General features: G+C 37.8%; 1 protein-coding gene across 1 annotated transcript in view; it reads right to left on the bottom strand.

Annotated features, from left to right (window-relative positions):
* EYS (EGF-like photoreceptor maintenance factor) overlaps positions 1-22,827 on the bottom strand; it is a gene marked incomplete at its 5' end in the record, with an annotated part of 393,942 nt that overhangs the window by 2,472 nt on the left and 368,643 nt on the right. Inside the window, 2 exons of the mRNA XM_085324865.1 lie at positions 5,192-5,353; positions 19,440-19,612. Coding sequence (XP_085180991.1) covers positions 5,192-5,353; positions 19,440-19,612 — 335 coding nt within the window. The remainder of the gene's footprint in view (positions 1-5,191; positions 5,354-19,439; positions 19,613-22,827) is intronic.

Below are 22,827 nucleotides of genomic sequence, written 5' to 3'. Positions count from 1 at the left end.
ATCAGGACCTCAGCCGTAAGGTAAGAAAGGAGCATCAGAAAAAATTTCTGAACTCCTTCTTCAGCAGGTTTCTGTCATCTCTGACTGAGACATGCAGACTATGAGTCTTCCTTCTTTGCTGCCTAGGAAGAAGGAAATCCTTGGCTTGGGGCTTGATTGCTCATCTGGCTTGTAATCAGGAGATGGAGAAGCTGAAGCTTCTTTCTTATTTCTTGGCCTACAGGGAAGTTTTTGGTAGTTTTCCACATTCYCAAACCATCTGTCTCAGGTGAATTAGAGAACAGTGGCTCAGTGAGGTCTAGGAAAAYGTGGGCACAGTTTCAGGAACTTTAAGTTAGCCATAGCTCTTCTGACRCAGAAAAGGCATCATTAGGTTTAACGATGATTTTGGAGCCCTATATTACTTTTATTACTAGAGTAACTCTGCGTTACTACATCTACTATCTACAAAGTTAGGGAAGAGTATGGCTAGGTGCTCTCGATTATGTTCTAGCACAGATTTGAGGTCTCTCAAGTACTTCCTTCTGCTAGTTTTGAATAACAACAACAACAAAATTAACTCTCCAATGTAAACCCTCTCTGACGCTATCAGGACACTTTCTTACTTTCCCAGTTAAATTCTTTTTTTTACAGATGACTTGCCTTTCTGTCTGTGACCAGAACAGCAAAGCATTAAGGAAAAAAAAATGAATTATGTTAATGCTGATCCCAGAGTTCAGCTCAGTATTTCTCCATAAAATTTATCATGCCAAAGATACTACTCAGGGAAAACGTGTTGAAAATGTTTCAGGACTGGAATATGAAGTGCCGAGTGCTCAGTGTTCATGAAACTTCCTCTCAAAGTGAAGGGAAATCAGGGTTTTTTCTCTGTTCCTCTTCACTGTAACAACCAATAATGTTTTCAGCAGGGGACCTCTATATGCCCTGTGTCTGCAGGAAGAGTTGTACAACTGAGACCTCTGCTGTGCCATCAGACKGCCTCGGGGCCTTTTCAGAGCTACCAGCAGTGTGTAGGTTCAGCTCTTCACTCTAAATTTCTTAGCAGTTAGTTCTAGGTATAAAGCACGTGACACAGCAGCCCAGTCTGGTGCTCAGGATTATGCTGGTGAGCAAGTGCCTGCTGGACGCGTGAAGAGCAGTTGTGGTTGCTATGTAGTCTGGACTGTGACTCTTGCAGGAAGCATCCTGCCAGGGGCTCCTAGAGCTACAAGTGCTAGATCCCATACCTGGGAGGAAAACATAGCTCTTCCCAGCAGTGGGGATTAGAAGTACTAGGGGAGAGGAGGAATGATGAGAGAAGAAGCATTATTTCCTGTTTACCACCATGTGAGAGTTTCCCTAACTTCTCCCAGCCAGGCGGCGTGTTTTGTGTCCAGTTTGTCTTTTTAGTAGCTGCTAATAACGGCTGATTTTGAGGTGGTGACAGTCAGGAACCAAATATCCCTCCAGGTCTGCATTGTATGAATTGCTTCACTGCTTTAAATAAACAAAAAGTGCCTTTTCCACTGAATTYCTCCTCTCAGCTATCAGTATGGGAGATCACGAAGCAAGTTAAATCAGCTATCTGTTTTTCTAAAACAGGGTGTTGAGTACACTGCTAAGGCCTGTATCATAAGGCACTAACTAGGGCCAAAGATCTTTTTCAGGAAGCTTGCTTACGTTAGGCTTGAAGGCTCCTCAGTTTTTCTAACAGCAGACTTTGAGGCTGATCCGTACACTGTACGAAATAGTCTACGAATAGGATCATGGATTCCGGCTCAAGGGCGATGACTGTCCTGCCACAAAGGAAGCAGAACTGTTGCCTATCTCCACCGCTAATTTGGTTYGTGCAAGTGATTCCAAAACTATCAACAAAGCAGAAAGTGTGTCCCTGTTGGSTAAGGAAATATGGCTGCCGAAAGAGAAGACTCTCTTCTAAAAGTGGGTAGATAGTCAATTGGTTTGTGATTAGGAAAGCAGCACTCGTTCTTATCTGGATATTCCAGCTATTTTGAACACTTTCAAATGATTTTAATGCAATACTATAAGCATGATTMAGTTTCTACAATAAACAATGTCTTATGAAGCATGCAGACATCACACAACCCCATTCTCCATCTCATTCTTATTTTAARGCTTTAGGGGTCTTTTTTTAACTGACGTTCCCTAAATTTCAGGCATTAATGCTTCTAAACTTTTCAGACCAGGTAGGCAACACAGCCTTGTTTAAGAAAGAGATTGCTGGTGCAAATCTTGAGTATTAAACAGAGAGTGACTCATCCTATTCTGCTTATTAACCTAACTTGCTTCTTAGTCACTCAGTGTAACTGTTCTTTTTCCTCTTGTCGGGAAGYAAACTGTTTTGTCACCCTAGCCTGAACTCAAGAATAGTGCAGACAGTCTGCAGCATGTTCCACCTTTACGAGTAAAGCTTCATTAATGTTATGACTGAATGAAAAGTTCATGCTCCTTCATTACTGCTTYTTACCTGAAGTGCCAAGACCTTCAAGTATATAGGGTGGCCCTATGTAAATTGTATTAAATTATATGCTGTTGGAAGCATTTGAGCAGCCTCTAGCTAACCCTGTCTGAATTAAAGGCTATTCAATGGATCTCTACTGCTTTCACTGGCAGAAATAAGATACATCGTGTTTGAGGGAATATGAAATGGGCTTCTACCAAYGCTTTGTGGAACGCCGTAACAATGCTGTATTATTTTCAGAGACCTCATTCAGAAACATGGCATGTAACTGTSTGCCACTCCCACACCTTCACCTTCCCTGGTATAAGGCAAGTAATTGAAGGGGTGGGGGAGACCCGTAGTCTTCTATCTGCAAGTTTCCAAACTAAAATATGCACACACACAGCTCACTTGCTCATGTTTTCAGCTTATTATTAAAAACTAGCCACCTGAAATTCTGCCTGACTTTCAAATTACTTTCTTAGGAGCTGCACAAAGGAATTTTATCAGACTTAAAGCCATGAAGCACTCCCAGAAACAGCTAATAAGGCAAAAGAGCCCATGATTGGCAGGATTACAGGGAATTCTGCTAATAGGGAAAAAAAATGACCAATAGGATGCCTTCCATTTTATGTCAACTGTTTAAATATGCATGTACTGAAGTAATTACACCCTGAGAGGAGTGGAGGAGCTATATCTTTCTAGAAACAAATGTGTTGTTCTTTGAAAAGAACAAAACAAGAAAGAATTCTTTCAAGGAAAAAATTTTCTTCACCAACTCAACATACTTTTTTTTTTTTTTTTTTTTTNTTTTTTTTTAAGCATATGTGGTCCCTTGCAGTTTTCAGGGAAAGTCACTGTGCAGGGCTTACATTTGGTAACAAACCACTGTGCAACTGTGCTACTGTGACATACTACAAAAAACAGCATTATTTAGTGAAAAAAAAAAACAGAGAATAGAAATGTCCCAATTATTTTCTATTAAACAAGAATTTTTTTAAAAAAATCTTGTGGTTTGGACTATCAGTTTATTAAATCTTACATAACTATGTAGAAGAAAAGGCTTTATATAAAGTGCTTTGTAAACTAATCCACAACAGAAAGCTCTTTCACATCTGTTGGCTGCTAAGAATACTTCTGAGTCTTTCATCAGTCTAATTCTGTCTGGATTTGACAGGATTATATGAAGGCAAATGTAAAGAGCCAGATGATTAGCTTTTCGTAAATCTTTCAGAACTTCAGCATAGTAAAAGTGGGAGTAGGAAAGCTGTAAAGCAATCAGATTACTCTGTGGATGATCGTTTTTGTTATGTTTTTGTTTTGAAATGAAATTTGCATGGCTCTAGACAGAGATTTTAAGAAAATACTCCCTCCTTTGCAAACTAAACATTCACTATTGGCAGTAAAACTGGGGCTTGTTCATGCTAACCCGCTYCTAGCCCAAGTTAAACAGGCTGCAGAATCTCTTTGATGCTTCCAAAGAGATATTTAATTTCTTTGTATACTAGCTGCTTCCATGACCTTTGACTATTCTGGGTTCTTTTGAGAAAGAGCCTTTTTTCTCTTCTATTTTTCATGGCCCATGTAACGCTTTAGCTTACACAGGAGAGAACTATTCACAGAGCATATCAGAATTTGGCCTGTAAATGATAAAAGTATAAAAGATTCTTTGTAGAAGACATGAGTTCTTTGCAAATAAATGTATTTGTATTTCAGATAGTCCATATATTTTTCTTTGTAGCTGCTTCTCCATAGGTGGCCGTAATTAGAAAAAGGCAAACAGAAGGTACCAGCGCTGTATTATGACCCTGTCAGTCTTACCTAACATTAGCCTGTTAAAACACCTTTGTAGAGAAGAAGAAAGTGGTAAATCGGGTATACCTGTGTGTATTGTGTAAGTGTGTGTGTGTGTGTGTCTTACTATGTTTATTGAAGTGTCTCAAACCTTTAGGCTTTGAACAAAGAAATCTACAGCTATCTGATAATTAGTTATGTGCTTTTTCTCATTGCACAAAGCACACAAAGCAAAACAGGGGTTTTTGCATAACTTACTACTTGATACAAGTGGAAAATTTCACCTCTATTCCAAAATCACTTGTGATACTTCTGTTCAAAAACATGCAAGACCACAAAAACGCAGCACAAAATATGTTAATAAAGTATATTACAACAAATTTACACCTTAGAGACTAAATTTAAAATGTATTTACACTGGTTAGCAAATTATGTTTTCTTGCTTTGACTTAATGCTTAAAAATACTTCTATAAATAGCAGAAACGCTGTATATATATATATGTATATATTTTCATTCTGCGTATCTGGCAAATGCAGAACTTGCATGTTTTGCATGCTGCACCAGCAAACTTCTCAGCATTATGTAATAAACTCCTGGTGAACTTCATTAGCTCTCTCATAGTCAATTCCCCTTGACTTCAGTTTGATCAGTTTTTATATTGCTTTATTTTTCATGATTTTAAAATACTGGCCAAACCCTCAGACTGTGAATCCTGGCATAGTTGCACCAAAGCTATGGGAGCAGTATCAGTAAATGCCTGTTGAAGWTCTGGCTGCAATTACTCTTCAGGTGAAAATGGTTTGTTGAACCACTTCATTAAACCTTCATACACTTCGGAAGCCGGCTGGACAATCAATGATGCTGAATCATCAATGAATTGCTTGAATCATCTGCCTACACTTCTGTTCAAGAACGCAGCCGGGTGTGCGATGCTAGCCCGCTGGTGCCTGCTTACCTGACTGCATGCCCAGGCGCTGCGCGGTGTAGAACAGGATACCATCTGGAGAGAGAGGCAGAAACTGCAGCTTGATGTGGGTCTTATGTCGGATATAAAAGGGTGCAAATGACATCCATGATGATTCATTACTTCTGAAAGACGGATCACTAATGGAGACAGCTGAAAAATAGAAGAGAAAGTATCTTTTTCTRAAAGATATTTTGCGAGTGCTATGTTATTGTGGTACCAGTTGTCTCCAGATGTTTTGCATAGTTCACAAGCGCTGTACATAATGCTTTCAATTCTTCCCTTTCCAAAGGCTAAAAATAACCTAGGTAGAAAATAAAACTTACATAATAGCAAATCAATGCCATTCCATTTTCTGAGTGCCTTACTTTCATTACCAATCAAGTCTATAGTTGTCATGTAAAAGAAATGTAATCTTGTCATCATTCACTTTCAAATAAATGTTRGTGCAATTTTCATGTTTAAAATTTTCATTGTTTAAAAATTCAAATGCAATATACTTTTCTAGGATTCAGAATAAACAATTATTTCTTCAACATACAGATGAAAACTTCAGTTGAGGATTTTTTTATGAAGTGTTTTGTATGTCAGGAGAATGTACATTTTTAAGAGGAATGTGTTCATTACTAACTGCTGATATTTATTTTAGGATAATCACACTGATCTGCCTGATAGTTCAGATTGCCCTGTGTTATACTGAAATGGACAACTTTCACAAAATTACACCGACGCTATAATATACAGTTTTGAGCTATATACAACTTCWTCATTCTGACTTACCCCTTCTCTCAACACTAATTGTTCATTAATCCCTAATAAATCAGGCTCACTAAGCTTYCTTCAGCCAAGTGATTATACTTTTCTATTCTGTTTAGGTCACTTGGAACAGTTTCCATTTTTTTCCCCACCATAAAGACAATATTATATATTTGAGATGTAATTATGTTAGGAGATAATTCATGGCTGTTAAAAGTTTATTTTTATTAGTTTCCTGTATTTGTTGTTTGTAGCACCATATCGGAAAAAGTCAAACTATTTAGATGTGCAGAGTACTTTCAGACCTCTTCATAATAAGCACTGTTTACTACTTAGTTGGCACCAAAACTAAATGTCYGAACCATAAATGCTGCATCTCTCTCTTTTCACAATTTTCCTGCTGAAGCTATGCTCTTTCTGTTCAGAGGGAGCTACATCTTTCTTCATTTTGATGTCCCCAAATCCATGGAAGTTTTATAGTAACTTGCCTTCAGTCAAATATGCCCTAAAGATGTCCATGTAGTGCGCTCCTGGACCACCTTACGTYACTATTGCGCATCCTAGTTTTCTGTGTAGTATCTGCTGCTGAGTTCACTTGTCATCCCGKTGTACCTTGTACAGCCCGTGACAGATGGGCCTGAATTCCCACTCTGATGTGCAGTCAGCACACAGCAAGGTTTTGTAACTGGGCTGTTTGTCATACGACTGCCCTCATAACAGGATTCAAGGTGCTCCTCGTGGACCGTTTCCAGCAAACAGATGCACCATTATACAASCTCCAGAGCTCACACCTGTTATCAGTACAATGACTTGGAGATGCTTCTTGATCAGTTCATAACAACACATGGACAACAAATTACATTGAGTCGTTGATGAATTACTTCAATTACTTGGGTTTTGTGTTCATTTCCCCCCACTATGTTACGGTTAATACCTGCGAGGAAGGAGCACGGATTTAAACTCACAAATTCTCAGTAAGTTTAAAAGAAAGTTTTGCTTTCCAGAACTTCAGCTATAACAGATTTATGAAATGGTCTAACTCTCACCAGAATCTGGCTTTTGATGATGTGCTGTTCAACATACATATATTCTCAAACACACACATTATATTAACAATCCCTCCCATCCTGTGCACAATAGCTATTCTGACAATCAGGCTATGCATTGTGTGTAGTAATAGCTTACATAATATTAGAAATGTGAAATTCCTGGCAACTATACTTAAAATATGACAGTAATAAAAATACAGTCTTAATAGTAGAAATTACACAGGAAAACAAATGGTAATAAAACTTGCCAAATAGATGAAACGATGTAATGTGTGCTATTAAAAATTATAACCACTATCAAGTACAAAAGGCAACATAAAGTAATACTTAAAAGTAGTAATTTTGCCATGGATTTTTAGGTGCTTGGATCTTTTTCACAGTAAAATTCTCCACTAGCAGTTAAGGATGCAATAACTATACTGATGTCTTCATATTTAAAAATCACTCTGAAATAATAATTCATTCTATTCAATAGACATTTTTGCTTTCTGTATCATTTAGAAACCAAATTTCTCCTAGCAAATTTATGCACAGCAAGACTTAYATATGGAAAAACTATGCCCCAGCAGTCAATCATACATTAAAAAATGCTACTTCTTAAAAGGCCATACTAGGCAAAGTGTACAATGATGCATCTCAGACTCAGTTTCRCTTTGTCAATATAGTTAATTTTATGCTGCTCATGAAGGAAGCTTGGACCATGACTAGCATGAAGGCGAAACATTCAGTTGCAGTGGGTGAAATGCTACATTGCTCATCCCTGGAAGAAGCACTGCACTGTCAAGGTGTATGAAAAGAAGACTGCTGTAATGAAGGGTYTTGGAGCAGAGAGAGAAAGTGAGGATGAAAAACTTGTGATTTCATAGGATCAATCAGAGAATTAATTAAATCCAGGACTTTACATTACAAACAGAATATTAAAGACTGATATCCTTATTTTCAGCAATTGATGTCAGAATGCTTTTGAATGCAGGCATCATTATCCTGATTTATAGATATTAAAAAAGTATTCAATTTAATATATTTAATTCTGAAACTTTCAAGATGTAAGTATTTTATACCCATTTTGCTAAAAAAGTGTTTGTATTCTCAATAAATAAATCTGAACAAATATCAGAAATGTATTTTACATTGTACAATGTATTTTGTCACAATGTAGCAGGACTAACTAGAGGAAACACTGGAATAACTTCTAATTTACTTGTAAATTATTCTGTAAACACAGATTATACGCATGAAAAAGACCTGACTTGATAGGTACATGGAAACGTGCAGAACAGAAGAGTTTAAGTCTACTGCAGAAAAGATCAGAATAAAATTTCATCTCTGCAATAACACTACAGCTATAAATCCACAAACTTTTAAGCTGAAGAATAAGACAATTTAAGCTTTTCACTTTGCTTTCATGGCAAGCATATGCAAAACTAACATATCATGTCAAAGGCAAAAAAAGATACTTTTTGGTTATATTCCTTGCAACAACATATTTTTACTAAGGTAAGAAAATAACTTTGGCTAAACTTGAGCAAGACAGTTCCTGTGATACATACGCTTACTCTAGAGAAACTCTAAACTAGAATAAACAAGACACATGAATTCCTTTGTGAATCCTATAAGCTAAGTTTATAGGACTTGTGCTGTGTAACTATTACATTACTCACTAGGACACCAAACACTGTATGCACAACAGGCATTTAAGCAAACATTTCTGTTCTGTATCAGATTAATGTCTCATTTACTTAATTCTCTGAGCACAAGGATCTAATGAAGCTATATATCTCTAAATGATAAAAAGAATTAAACTCTAAATCCCATTAGACCAATTAGAGCTACAGGAGCACACTGTTCTGGCAAGTACTATTGCTGAAGCATGTTTTTCTTTCCCTCTAGTACTCATTAATACTTCTCAGGTTCCTTCTGCTGTCCCCTTTTGATCAGCCCCGTCAATACTCGTAAGTCCTATTCTGCTGCTGTTATGAGCAAAGGTTTCTAGGTTATTCTCACAGCTTAATTCTCATTATAAAGCAAGAGTGTCTGTACGCATCCCAAACTACTACCTTGGGAATTTCACTGTGATAGTTTCTTCAGCCTTCTTCAGCTTGTTGCTTCAAAACTTTTGGCAAGCCCTTTTGGCCATTCAGTCTATCATGTAATCTTGCAACAGGAAGGTAAGATGATCAACACAAAACCACTGAGCCCAAATGCATGGACGGAAGCACAGAGACAGGGGAAGCAGGGATGGGCTACCCAGCAGGAACACCCTCTGGACTCTGCCTGAGGGCACTGGGATGGAGTTCAGCATCAAAATTCAGCAGGAGTCAAAACTGGCAAGGTCTGTGAAGGGAAACAAGAAGGGCCTCCAYGAGCRTATGACAACACTTCTGGCTAAGGAAAATTGGGAAGACACTCCTCAAAGGAGCAAGGGCCTAGTGGCAAAGGACATGGGAAAACAAGATACCTTCTTTGCCTTGGTCTTTACTGGTAAGGCCTGCTCAGGCCTCCCARGTCCCTGGGCCTAGCAGCAGAGTCTGGGGAAGTGAAGCATTAGGTGTGGCAGAGGAAGCGTTTGGGAGCACTTTGGCCAACCAGATGTACACAAGCCCAGGGAGACCAGAGGGAAGGCATCCTAGAGTGCTGAGGGAGCTGGCCAATGCCACGGTGGGCAAGTTGAATGAATGAGCAGTGGCCTTTGCTGCAAAGATGGCCAACTTCATCCTGCTTATTACARCCAGAGTAGCCARCAGGTCAAGGGAAATGATTATTCCGTTCTGTTCAGCAGCTGTGAGACCGCATCTAGAGAACTGTGTGTCCAGATCAGATTTAATGCTTATGTTTGCAGTTCCCATGAGATGTCTTCCATAAAAAAACATGCTGCTATCTGTTATCACCTTTTGTTAATGTCCAAGTAGTTTGCATTTCAGATAACAAGGTCCAAGTTCAATGTAATCTTGTCTTCTTCTGAAAGTGATTTGCATTCAGTCTTTGACCCTAACTAGCTATATCAGTTTTTCTTCTTGGCAATCCTTTTTAGGGGAAAAAAMCCCCTCTCTCTCCCACAACAAACTTTACCATAAAACTCTATCAGTTATCACCATAAATCTACTCTCCTAACTACATTTCATAACTTTTGTCTCAGTATTTTTTTTGGAAGTGTTAGAGGTCAGGCTTGCTGTTAGGTTTCACCTAGGGCTGGCTGCTCTCTAGTGGAGGGGAGCTGGGAGCTGAGAGTGATAACCCAGCAGGGCAGGGCAGGGCCTCGCCAGCCAGGCCAGTCCCAGCACCTTGAGCCGGGTGAGCAGGCAGGCCTGGAGAACAGCAGGGCCGGGTGGTCAGTCTGTGGGTCAGCAGCTGAGTCCGGATCCATGGGGCACATGGCCGGGCACTGGCAGGACTGTGATGCTGTTGGAGCATAGCTGAGGGCAGGGGTCAAGGGCAGGAACTTCAACTTGAAAGTGGCTCCTGGGCAAAGCAGGAGGAAGCCCCTGAAGAGGCTTCTTAGCACAGCTTTCTTCAAGGCCTGATACCTGCAATATCCTAGGGTGGCTCTGAGGCTCAAACTCCCAGCAAGGCAAGGAGGATGCGCTCAGGGCACTGACATGGTGCAGTGGTTTCAGTTCATTAACTATAAAGACCTCTGAACACTTTAAAGTCCAAAGTCAGAAATTTTCAATGGCTTGATTCTTTTATGCAGAGGGAACATTTCCACCAGACACATCTTTTTTCATTTTAGAAAGTAACRGCAAATCCAGCAGTGTGAATATTTTCATCTTGAGAGACTCTTTGCTTAAGGCTGCAGGTGAAAGTTTATTGAAATTGCAAGAGCAGTTTTTTGTAGCTATTTGGAAAAATAGAAAAAATTTTACTTCAACTTCTCTGAAATGAAATGTGTTTTTCCTTTGAGATACCATTTTAATTTGATTTTTGGAATAGGCAGCTTTTCCACAACTAACAAACTAATTCATGTATAACAAAAAAAAGAAATACTGTTCAGCTTCCATTTCAGTGCAGTAACAAGAAGCAGAGCATGTTAATAAAAGTACTAATTATTAACACAGCTCTAACAGAACAGTTAGAATTACATACTCTCATACAATGAGAGTACAACACWCATACAAAGGTTGTTAATTTGCCTGACTTACAGCCATTATCTATCCTGGTTGTCCCTGAAGGGAACATACTCAGGTAATCATTTTTCTGAGTGATACTGGAAGAGGAGATTACAATTTTGTAAGCGAAGTTTACTGTTCTGTTTGTTTGTTTTGTTGCAATGGAGTTGTGCACTGTACTCTCTATTTTAGCTAATTAGATAGCTAATTAGCTAGAAGTCAACATCCAGGAGCATATGGTTAAGTCCCTAAAGACACCTCTGGTTTTCCAATACCTAAAATAGCAATCACTAGCCCAAGTCAAAATTGTAGACCTCAGGCTTTCAGTATGACACTTAYTGAATTGTGTGCATAAGACTAGGTCATGGGAGTGAGCAAACTGTACTGGGAGCAACTAGGTAACCCCAGTGCTAAGAAACCAATTGGAGGAGGAATCTRAACCTTATTCTCCTGCATCTGAGGATATGGATATTATAACCACAATATGGATAATTTCTATTTCTTCTGTCAAATKAATATTTTAGTAGTTAGAAAAGACTATTAGAAGATAGAGGGGAAAAAAAAGAAAACTTTATATATTCAATACCTCAGTGGYTACTATATTCTTCAAGGATACAACAGATGTGAGCTCACGTATTTGGATCRCAACAGTTAGTAAAGCTGAATGCCTAATTGCTAGACAATTAGGAAAATGTGATGCTAACAAAACAAATGTTTAATCCATGCTTGGCTTCGGTAGTAAGCCTCTTCTAGGTACTGACATGTCCTGAAAATGTTAACAAGATGAAACCTGCAAGAAGCAGCACCCAGTCTGAGAGGCCTTTACAGGGAGCATTTCTGCACCAGAAGCCTTCAGTTTCCTGAAGATTAGGGCATGGAGTGTGACTGTACCTCAGTGCAGCCTAATAAGCCAATTGATAAAGGTGCGAAAGAGTTAAATATCTAAAACTTTTGGGAATCTAGTTCCGAACGGGGATCTTTACTTATTCATTTCTTGAGCCAGACTTATTTTGACAACAGTGCAAGCATGCTTTCAGGACTGGACTGTAAGAAAGCTGATATTCTGTATAGTGTTAATAAGAGTAATTCAGTCAGGAACATAGATCACTATATRATTGGAGGGATTCATTCCGTGATTAGGACACTTGCATTTAGGTGTCTACACATAGTCTGTATAGGCATGTGTGTTCCCAATTATGGTCAACTGAGATGTAGTAGAGGATTCGGTTCCTGAAACACATGCCACCTGCCACTGAGCTGCTCTAGGATATCTACATGAACCTGGCAGATGTCACACAGGAAATCCACAACCTTCTGAAGTTGGCAGCTGAAGCTCATGGGGGATATACAAKGGCATGTAAAAAGGACTAGCTGCCTATTTTCAGGCAACTGAATAGCACTGCTATTGCAGTCACAAAGTCCCACAGTCCCACAGTCAACGGAGCCCTGAAAGTGATTCACCTCACCCCGACGTGGGCCTCAGGGCTTGCCTCAGTTTCTCAACCAGAGGCACCACATGAATTTCCCAGGCTCTATTGCCTTACTTCCATGTGCCATTCCAGAAAAGCACAAGTGTGTTACAGGTCCTGTCCCATTTCTATGACCCTTGGCTGGATACTTTGGAGACATATGTGAATGCCAGGGCAGCTCAAACAGCACTAAGAGTCTATATTTAGAAAAGCATCTGGTCAGCTAMATASCTCCACTAATTCTATCAACTAGACRTTCRTTAGCTACAATGGGAGCTTAGGTACTGAAYTCACATATAGATTACGTGCTTTGCTTTTAAAAAGAATACCTGCCCTTTTCACAGTTTTTAGCTCTGAACATCTTCATGAAATATGCTGACTAGCATATTTTCAGCAATAGAGTGATTAGATTTTAAATCTAATAAATAAATAAATAAAATTATATATTTTATWTATTTTACACTAATTATACTTTTTTCCCAGAAGTCTCTTATATCCTCAAATTATTCATTCCCATACAGGAGRTCTGAAAATATTTCCAGAGCCATCCTGCTAAGTAGTTCTTAGCTGAGTGTATCTTGTTCTTGTTGAACTGGGTAATTAGAAGAAATGATAAGTGCTTAATTGACTTTCTGCGGGGATACCACATCACTCATGGCTGGCTTGGTATGGAGGGCATTACTTATTCTACTGCATATCAATTGCTTCTTTTTGCCATGCATGATTTTCTCTGGAGTTCATATATAATTAATCCATCACCTATATTTAACTATGCAATCCACTTTATTCCTCTTGACATGTGAAATTATACAAATGCATGTTTTCTCATGTCTACCCTAAATATTAAGTTTACTGGACTACCTATGATAAATCTGAAAGCTTAGATCCTTTTTTTTTTTTTTTTTTTTAATCGAAAATTTAAAAAGTGTATTTTATCTTCATAGGACATGATTACTATAGATAGTATATAAAGATCTTCTTGGCAGATTGCCAAAAGAATTCAAAAATTCTAGTGGAAATAGAAAGCTTGATGGGACCAATGTTGTATAAATTACTTAGAGAATACAATAGTCACTGTGATGCAAGACATCAGGTAAATCAGTGCCTGCCACTGCATTTTGAATGATTAAACACAGGAACACAAGTTTCCAAATAATAACTACAAAACAGTCTATGAATAGAGCCAGTAGGTCCAACTGCAGTGTCACATAAGACATGAACACATGCAGGCTTTACTGTTGGTATGTAAGATGCATGGTCAGGATAAAAGTCCTGGACTCAATCGTGAATTAATTTATCTTACAATAATAGTAAAAAATATGTCAAATAACATTCTAGACTAGGTATTAGGAAAAATCATAAAAACTAATTTAAAAATCAGTTTATTCAATTTTTCATTCATTCATCACAATTATGAGAATAGACTAATCAATTAAAACTTTGGTTTTGGTAACTTGCACTTTGATAAGTGCAAAATTTTGCTATATTTTGGTATCAGAATAATGGAATTTGACATCAGAACAGTATCTAAGAATTTAACTTCAGCTGATAAACCTGGCCAAAAGAACTTGTGTATCATTTTTTCATCAAAGATATTATTTTACTACTTGACAAGTATCTCATTACATAAAATTAAGGATAGAACAATGCAAATCTCTTTTACATTTGCTTTCTTCAAGAGTTGTAGTGACAGGCAATATTCACAGCTGTAGAATTTGAAGGCTGTTGTATAGCTGAGGATATTATTTATTAACTTCTTTATTTGTCAAAAGGGCAGTAGCATTCTATTATGTCATCTTGAGATTAAGAAAAATTATTTTAAGAGGTTTTGTGAACGTATGTGACAGAAGTTAATCCCTTTGAATCCTAAAATGGCAAACTGTTTCCAAAAGTCATCTTAAACCACATAGGGCATGACAAAATTAGTGTCCTCTATATATGGATCTGATCTATATCTGATATATCTATGGATCTGATCAGTATCTGATGAGCACAGTGTCTGAAGCTCCCCTGCTAATGAAAAAAACCTGCTTAATAATTCTGATTTAAAATTTGCACACACTTTTTGATGAAAACTCTGATTATTTTGGCCACTGGCAACACTTCTCCAATACTGCCACCTACAGAATCTTTTATATATTACATTGTCTCCTTAAAAGAATACTAGCAGGCCTGTTCAGAAATCTTGTAATTAACTCCTCTGAAATTATAGTTGTCTTCATTCCTCTACAAAATCGAGTAAAYCATCTAGCATATAAATTGAATGTTCTTAGTATCTAGAGGAATTCTAGCTTATGTAGACAGATACCTCAATGTACCTCAAAGTCAGAGGAACTACCTCAGCTCTGAATTTATTTTTGTTCAGGTACTCCATCCGTTAAGTGATACTATTTATACCAAGAAGGAAGAGTTGATTTGATCCATTGCTGTATTTTTAAAGTTAACATCTCCTAATTATTAGTTATGCAGAAGATATTGTGATCACATACATGATAATGATGCACCACAGATCAAGCTATCTGTCTGCAGCAATTGAGTTTTAAGACTTTTATTACTTTTTCCCCAGAAAGAGTCATCAACAATCAGTCTTGGCCACTTTCTCCCACAGAAGTCTATCACACTGAACCCAATAGGTTTACTGAATACATGCAAGAGAGCTGAAAAAAAAATCAGGTCCTTAGAGATTTTTTCCTCTTCAGAAACCCTTTGAGATTTCTAATTCCAGAGTTACTCAATGGACGAAATGGAGTAAACTGGTGTCTGAAGTCATGCAGCAGACTGTCCTACCATTAGCTGAAGTGCTGGGAGCTGGAGTCTTTGGCTGGTTTTGAATGCTGTGTTCACGAAGCAACTAGCCTAAAAGAACCGGTGCTCTGGGCTGAAGCTTATAGCTTCAGTTTGTCAGCTGAAGCAGTTTAGAGTTGTCTGGTACYTCAGCTGCAAACTTTAAGTAAAATCAACAAAATATTTTATTAATATAATATTTCCTTTCAGGATCTTCAGAAGCATAGCTACTTTTAAGAAGTTCATTGACTTCTTCCATACTCCTTGTGGGGAAGGTAAATGCTAACTGAGAACTAACACTATACTAGATCCTGGCAATGTCTGGTTGTCATTGGTGCTCTTCARAATTTGAGCTGATTTTCCTGTGTTATTGTTATAGCTGTGACCTGAATTGCTTCTTGTGATATTACATCTTAGAAGAACTATAAAGTCCTCATGGCAATGTTCACATTAAGAATAAAAAGACTCTTGYATAATTTTCCCAATTCCTTTCCATTTCATTATAGCCACTTCTATTTATGGTAGTATAAATTAATCATTTTTTTGTTTGTTTATATTAGTGTAACCTTTAGGAATCTGATGTGCTTGAAGAACCATCCTGTCTTAGGAGCACTAATGGCTTTAGACAACATGGTACCCCCAGTAAGAGGAGCCTTAGATTACACTAGAATAAATGCATTATTCTGACCTACCTGACAAAGCTTTGCTCTGTTCAGATTCAACTTCCAACCTTCCCCTCTCTCACTTGTGCTCCTCACAAGTCCTTGCCTTCTCAGGCATCCTCCTACTGCACTTCAGTCCCCGCATACTGCCTACCTGCTAAACCTGTTGATGTTTCTCCTAGAAATGCAAGTCCTGGCTCTTGCTTGGGCAATGTGGAATATACAGTGACATATTTCCTCTGAGTGTGCCAGACAGAAAAGTACCTGTGTACAACTTGCTGAATATTAACTGCTTGAGTGCAGCCTATAGGAAATGCAGGGTAATTAAAACTGCTTACTCTCTACAAAAGCRGGAAAAACTATCTTTTACATACCTCAGATAAGATCTGCTATGAGGACAATTACTGAGGAACAGCAGGCATGCAGTAATCTGATTAGGATAGGCTAGTACCTTAGGGCCTTAGCTGTCGCTTGCACTGCACCATTACTCAGGTGTTGTATGGAAGCAGAGAGTGCTAACTGTTTCAAAKGCTGATATTTCTCTCATTGAGTCCTGGCTGAAGTGGATGGAATTCTTTCCATTTTCTTTAAAATGTATGATTTAATATACTTCCTAGTAAAAGCCCCTGAGAACATTGCTCTGTATTTACACTTTAATAAGCACTGTAAGAGCTTGACCGAATGAGGACTGTGGATTTGGGTCTCTATGAGCAAATAAAATCATATTCCATAACTGATCTTGCTCACTTTGGGTTTATTCTACTTCTAATTTAGTTTTGCAATCACTGAACACTTGTTGGGCAGCTCCAACTTTTAAAGTTTATCTTTGACACACCAAAACTCTGTGCTGCCTGAGAAATTGTTCTGTGCTTTGTGGTTTCAACTGCTGCTCTAAGAGGGACACATCACCAAACACTTTGAGAACAGTTATATACTGATTTGAATATATTCCTTAACCTCTCTCATGTACATAGTTCAAAAAGAACCACAGACATTTTTATGTTTGTTAGACAAGTTAGTATTTGATTTCAGTCAGTTCATGTTTAATTACCTCCAACATTTGTGGTCAGGATCACCAGGGTATGTTCCTTATTGTTGTCATTCTAGCTGTGCCACCTCATTTATTCACTTTGCCTCACTCCTTCGGGCACATCCATACTACTATCTGGTATTTACCAGCCTCTGTCATTTGGTAAAGCCCTATTTGTCCTTACTCTTTGGTATTCTCCTCTGCTGTCTCTTTTTGCCTCATCAATCTCTTCTGTTCTTTTCTCTCTCTTCTTTCTTTCTTTCATGTTCATTAGTCTCCGTCATTTAATTTCCCTTTGCTCTCTCGTGGTCCTTTGAGCCATTCATTGCTCTCTGTCTCTTTTTCTTTTTGATTCAGTAACAACAACCATCAATCCAGAGATGAGATACTCAGTCTTGATAAGCAGCTGGTTTTTAGCAATTTGCCATCCACTAGAAGTGCAAACTGCACTTTGAAAAATCTCATGATAATTCATTACTCTGCCAGAGAAAGGTAAAATGCAGGGCAAAGAGTTTGGCCAGGATCCATAGTCTGTATTCACAAAAAGCAAGCTTTTAAATGAAACAGAGAGGAACCTTGCTAATGTGTTTACTAGGTGGAAGAATTACTAAGAGGATGACAATGTTCAAGAAACAAGTTTCCAGGGTCTCAGATATAAGCTATTTATATTTGTAATAGTATTTAAAAATCCAAGTCTATTCTGAAAYTAGAACACAGGAGTTTGTACCAGATGAATTACCTGTTTTATGTACGGTACACGTTCTGTTGATCAGTGTCCTGAATCCAGATGGCACTACATTTTAAAACCTCACTTGAGAAGAGAATTCAAAGTTTAAAAGTTCATACAAAAAGCCCTGAAAAGCTGCTGCTGCAGAGGCAATAGAGCAAGCACATTCTTTTAYGGAATAAAGAATTTAACAATGACTTTCCAGAAGCTACATTCTCTTTGATTTGAGCCTATCAATTGCCAGTGCATTCTGTATTGGGATTTTGAAACTGTATCTATCTGCTGGATGAGGACTGCAAATCAGGTCAAAAGCAGTTCAGCTTGTCAGTTCTGTGCTTGAAACTCACTCCATAGGCACAACAAGCGAGGCTGGACCTTGGCAGGCAGTTTGAAAAGGAGGTTATTTTATAGTAACTGCAGTTCTTCAGAGGATGTAAAGAGAGTTTCCAGAAGGAAAAAAACATTAGCTTGTACAACATTATCTTGAATTGAAGAGTTRCAGAATAGAGGGCGAGGGCAGCCTTGAACACAGAGGCTCTTCAGGCATTTGCAGGAAAAGTTCCTGAGCTTGAGGGCTTGTAGCACTTGTGTACTCACATTGTTGAATATTCATTTATAGACTCCCTTTAAGAAGAAACCAGCCARATTCCTACATGAGGTAAACCCAAGACAGGCAGGTAACATGTTGGAAAAAAGGCTCAAAGTCAGGAAGAATAGAAACCTGAAGATTATTAGAGGAACATTGGTTGTTTTATCATCATTCTCAGTGCATCCCTACCCAATAGCCAGTGAAGTCAATAGGAACCTTTCCATTAGTGGCAGCGCGAACTGGATAAGGTCCTGAATGGTTACTACCTCTGAAGTATACCCAGCAGTTTATTTATGAGTTCCTAGGTGAGTTTCTCAACACACTTCATTATGGTAAGCTTGAGAATTGAACTAACCACAAGTTCACTACAATACTGCTCTGGAATGCTGCCCCCTCAGTATCTGCCAATGTCAGTATGTCCATGTATTTGGTCCAATGATTAGARGAGGCTGAGAAAAAATGGTGTTGAAAATAAGCTCAATTAGAAAATACTATCTAACAATTAATATTTGAAATRGTTTATTTTTTCTAGCAAAAAGAATCACCACTTTCTTTAAAATAAAATCTATTTTTTACTTTGTGGRTCTATTTAATGTTTCACCTATATGTTACAAAATATTGCATTTTTCTGTTAGGATATTATCTCTTAATTCTATGGACAGCATATTACCACTTGAGTTTTTAAAAATGAAAAGTAGGCTGGTGCCAGGGTTCAGGCAGGCTTATTCTTTTGCATTTTTGTGAACTTGCTTGACTACAGAAATGAAAATCAAAAGCAAACAAAGGGAAAATGCTTCCTGGGATGGATTTTTTTTAAATCCATCCATTGACCATTCTGAACATGTAATTGCTTGGAATAAAAGGTAGTTCAGGAAAGAAATATTCCTATACCCAAAGGAATCAGCTGGAGCTCTTGTCTCTGGGTGCAGATCAAATAGTGGAACAGTTAAATTCAATTACTCTATTCTTCTTATAATGTTTTATTTGWTGAAGCTTGCCTTAACGTCCTGCAGCCTTTGGAGAAAAAACAAAGTTGCTAATAAAGAGACTTTACAGCTTTTCCATACCTTGTTCACAATAGGTGCCAGTTGTTCCAAGAGGACAGTGACATGTGTAGCCATTTGGCAGTGGCACACACGTACCACCTTGTTTACACAGGGGTGGGGGATCGTGCTCTGGATCACATATCGACATAGTCTCTGTGCAAAATGCACCTTTCCATCCAGCGAGGCAGTCACAGCTACAGTGCATAAGTGAAAGGAAAGAATCCAACATTATTACCAAAAGAAATCAGCATTTCAGTAGCAATGTAGTCAAGATTTTCAAGTTTGGATACCTATATTTAGCCATCTGAACCAAAATGATTATCAGAAGAGAATAGTACCCAGGCTTCTCAYTGGAGTTTTTTGTAGAGCAACGTACAGTAAAGAGCCATGAGCTTGACTGTTTTTTTTTTCTAGATGTTGTTATTGCAACTCAAATATTAAAAATGTAATGTTTCCAATTAGATAAAATTTTCTTACAGTAAAATAAGCATATCAAAAGCTCAAGAATGTCTTGGCTTCAGGATAAACTAGGAGGAGACACAAGTAGAAATAAAAAGGAGAAAAAGCGGTGAAGTGCATCTATAAAACTAAACCCAAATGTCAGTACAAGGAAACTAGTGACTTACTTCCAAACTTTAACTAGTAACAGGAGTCTGCCAGCAACTGCCTCTCATTTAGCCATTATTAATTTGCTAAATTCTTACATGTTGCATATCAGAGGTAGATTTGGTGAAGCACTTGACGGAAAAGAGGATAGTGGAATCCATCATGAATGAAATGGCAATCTAAGTGTCATATATTTATGGCTATAAATCTATGCCATCATCAGATTGTCTAAACTGGCTCAATCATTGGACTAATGAGCCTTTACCTCTGTGTTTTATCCAGCTCAGGATAATATAACAAAAAAAAAANAAAAAAAACAAAAAGCAAAACAAAAAAACCCTAACCTGTTAATTTGAGATTAGTATGAATGCTATCAGAATTGTACAATATAGAGAATACTTGATATTGATTTAAAAAAATGCCCTCTTTATTAAAGGCGAAAGTTTCTAAATAGTTTAAATGAAATATGTTATACCTATTTATATTTTACTATCTAGTGGCACTCTATGATATATAACTCGTTTCCCTGAAGAGATATACTTATTGATTTTTCCATAGATGTTTTCTCTTTCAAGGCTGAGAATGAAATCTCATATTTTTTGATTGATTCTCAGCCCACGTCTTTTTGTATATGTGCATCTCTTAGATTTTTCTTCAGACTCACTAAGGTATACTTTCTCTATTAATCAGCCCACTATTTCCAGGCTAAACCTACTGAGAAGTCTGTGAAACTCTGCCTTATTTCAGGCATGATCTGTAACTATATTTCATTTTCTAGACTGTTCAGAAACATGGCACAACACTGTTATTACTGTTTCACTAAACCTTCAGAAGAGACAGCATGAAAACAAAGCACAGCCAACAGCCTCTTCAGYTTGATAAACAGCTTCTTGGAATGAAGGAGAAAAGAGGACAGGACCTTGCAAAGGCAAAAATCCCTCAATTCATCACAGTTTAGCATCAGAATGTTTTCTCTCTCAGCTATAACTGCTATACTGTGGTGCATAGAAGCTGAGGAGAAGTAATTTAACTCTGAGTGGTGTATAGAAATGTGCATTTCAAGTATTGTGGAGTAGTGTTTGAAGMCGAAGCTACTGCTGTGGGGCAGCATACACAAAGGTTCTTCCCTTTTCCCTTGCTTAAGTCCGCATAAGCCTGTTTAAGGTTCTTTTCATAATTGTTTTCTACAGCCTAATAAATGTTAAGTTATTTAAATGAGTTGAAAATTATTTGCACAGAGCACACTCCTAAGCAAGYTGGATTGAGGTTGAGAAGTCTGGATCCAGCATTCCCTAATCCTTAGAGAGATAAGGGAAGAGGCAGCACTACAAACCCTTTCGTCACATGCCCTGTCATGCTGGTCTAGTTTTCTTCATATTTTGTTTGGTTGAGTGTTATTTTCCAGAACAGAAGGACCTAATGGCTTGCTATATCACCAGTGCCTTGATTCTCCAGAAGTTAGTGGCCAATTTCTTTAGATGTAATAAGCGGGATCCATTTCACGATCAAGATACCTAATTTTACCTATTTATATATGAGCTAGAAGACATTTTTTTTTTCGCCTAGACATCAACATTTAGTGCTATTTTACAGTCAGAGGAACCAGAGCACTGTACAGCCCACCAACTAATATGTGCATAGGATACAGTCAGCTTATGGCTGTAATGACAAGGGACCACAATCAATTACCTCAACCTAGACATTTAATGTCGTCTGGATGCTGTGGTGCATCTGTGAGATCTGTGTGGAACCAGCAGGTAAGAAAGAAGATCTGCAAAAGACCTGGACCACCCCATGGAGTCCAGGAAAGGTAGAATATATACCATTGGAATGTATTGCTTAGACAGCAGGAAAGGCCTGGACCTCCACTGTCTACAATAGGATCTTACACACTTTGCTCATCTAAAGACACTTTAAATTTAGGTGTCTTAAAAGCTAAATTTCACCGCAAGATACTTTGCTGTTTTCAGGTTTTTGAAGAACAGTGAAAAGGAATCTTCTATATTCTCACTTTTAGAGTTTCTGAAGAGCAATTACCAAAATGTCTCTTAATTTTTCCATAGTATATTTTTAGGTAGAGAAAGGATAGGAAGGCTTTTAACTTTGATAGCTTGCCTCAGAGGTAACTGGATAATCTTAAATCACCTGATTTTGCAAAGGATTTTYAGTGAAGTGCATTGCACAGCGTATACATGGAAAGATGTGCCAGTGCAGGAAGCAAGAACTCTCAAATTCACAGCTCCCACAGAAATAAGACATTCATGATATTTCAGCTACTAGTTCAGATTTTGTAATCTTTGTGTTTAGGAACTTTGAGTATCGTTTATTTTTAAGGTCAATTATTTGTTTGTTTCTTATCAAACATTTAGCAGTGTCATACTCTAAAGTTCACAGAATGGCTTCCCAGCTTCAAAGTCCCAGAACAAGACCAAACTAACCTCTGAAATAAGTTACAGTTCTTACACAAGTAAGGACAGCAAGTTTGTGTCACTGTTGATTAAGGATCTAAACCTGGAATCTATTGTATCAAAATATAGCATCTAAAAATTCATGAAAATTAATTTCATTTTATAAACTTTATATGCAGTATTTCTGTTTCTTACTACACTAAATCCTAGTCACACCAAATCAAACCGGAAGCATTTCTTGACCTGTATAGGAAATAACAAAAGGTCCAAAGGGATTTTTGAGGAGTTGGAAAGTTTGCTTACATTTGATGCGGTTTCCTACACTAAAAAAAGAGCATTCCTACATTAAACATAGAAAATGACAAGTTTAAAATAGATCAAWGCTAACAAATCCA

The sequence above is a fragment of the Rhea americana genome, unplaced genomic scaffold (assembly GCF_003343005.1).
Source record: "Rhea americana isolate MKP2758 unplaced genomic scaffold, rheAme1 scaffold_94, whole genome shotgun sequence".
NCBI lineage: Eukaryota > Metazoa > Chordata > Aves > Rheiformes > Rheidae > Rhea > Rhea americana.
The sequence above is the reverse complement of the archived record's forward strand: the minus strand, read 5'-3'. Positions and strand labels throughout refer to the sequence as shown.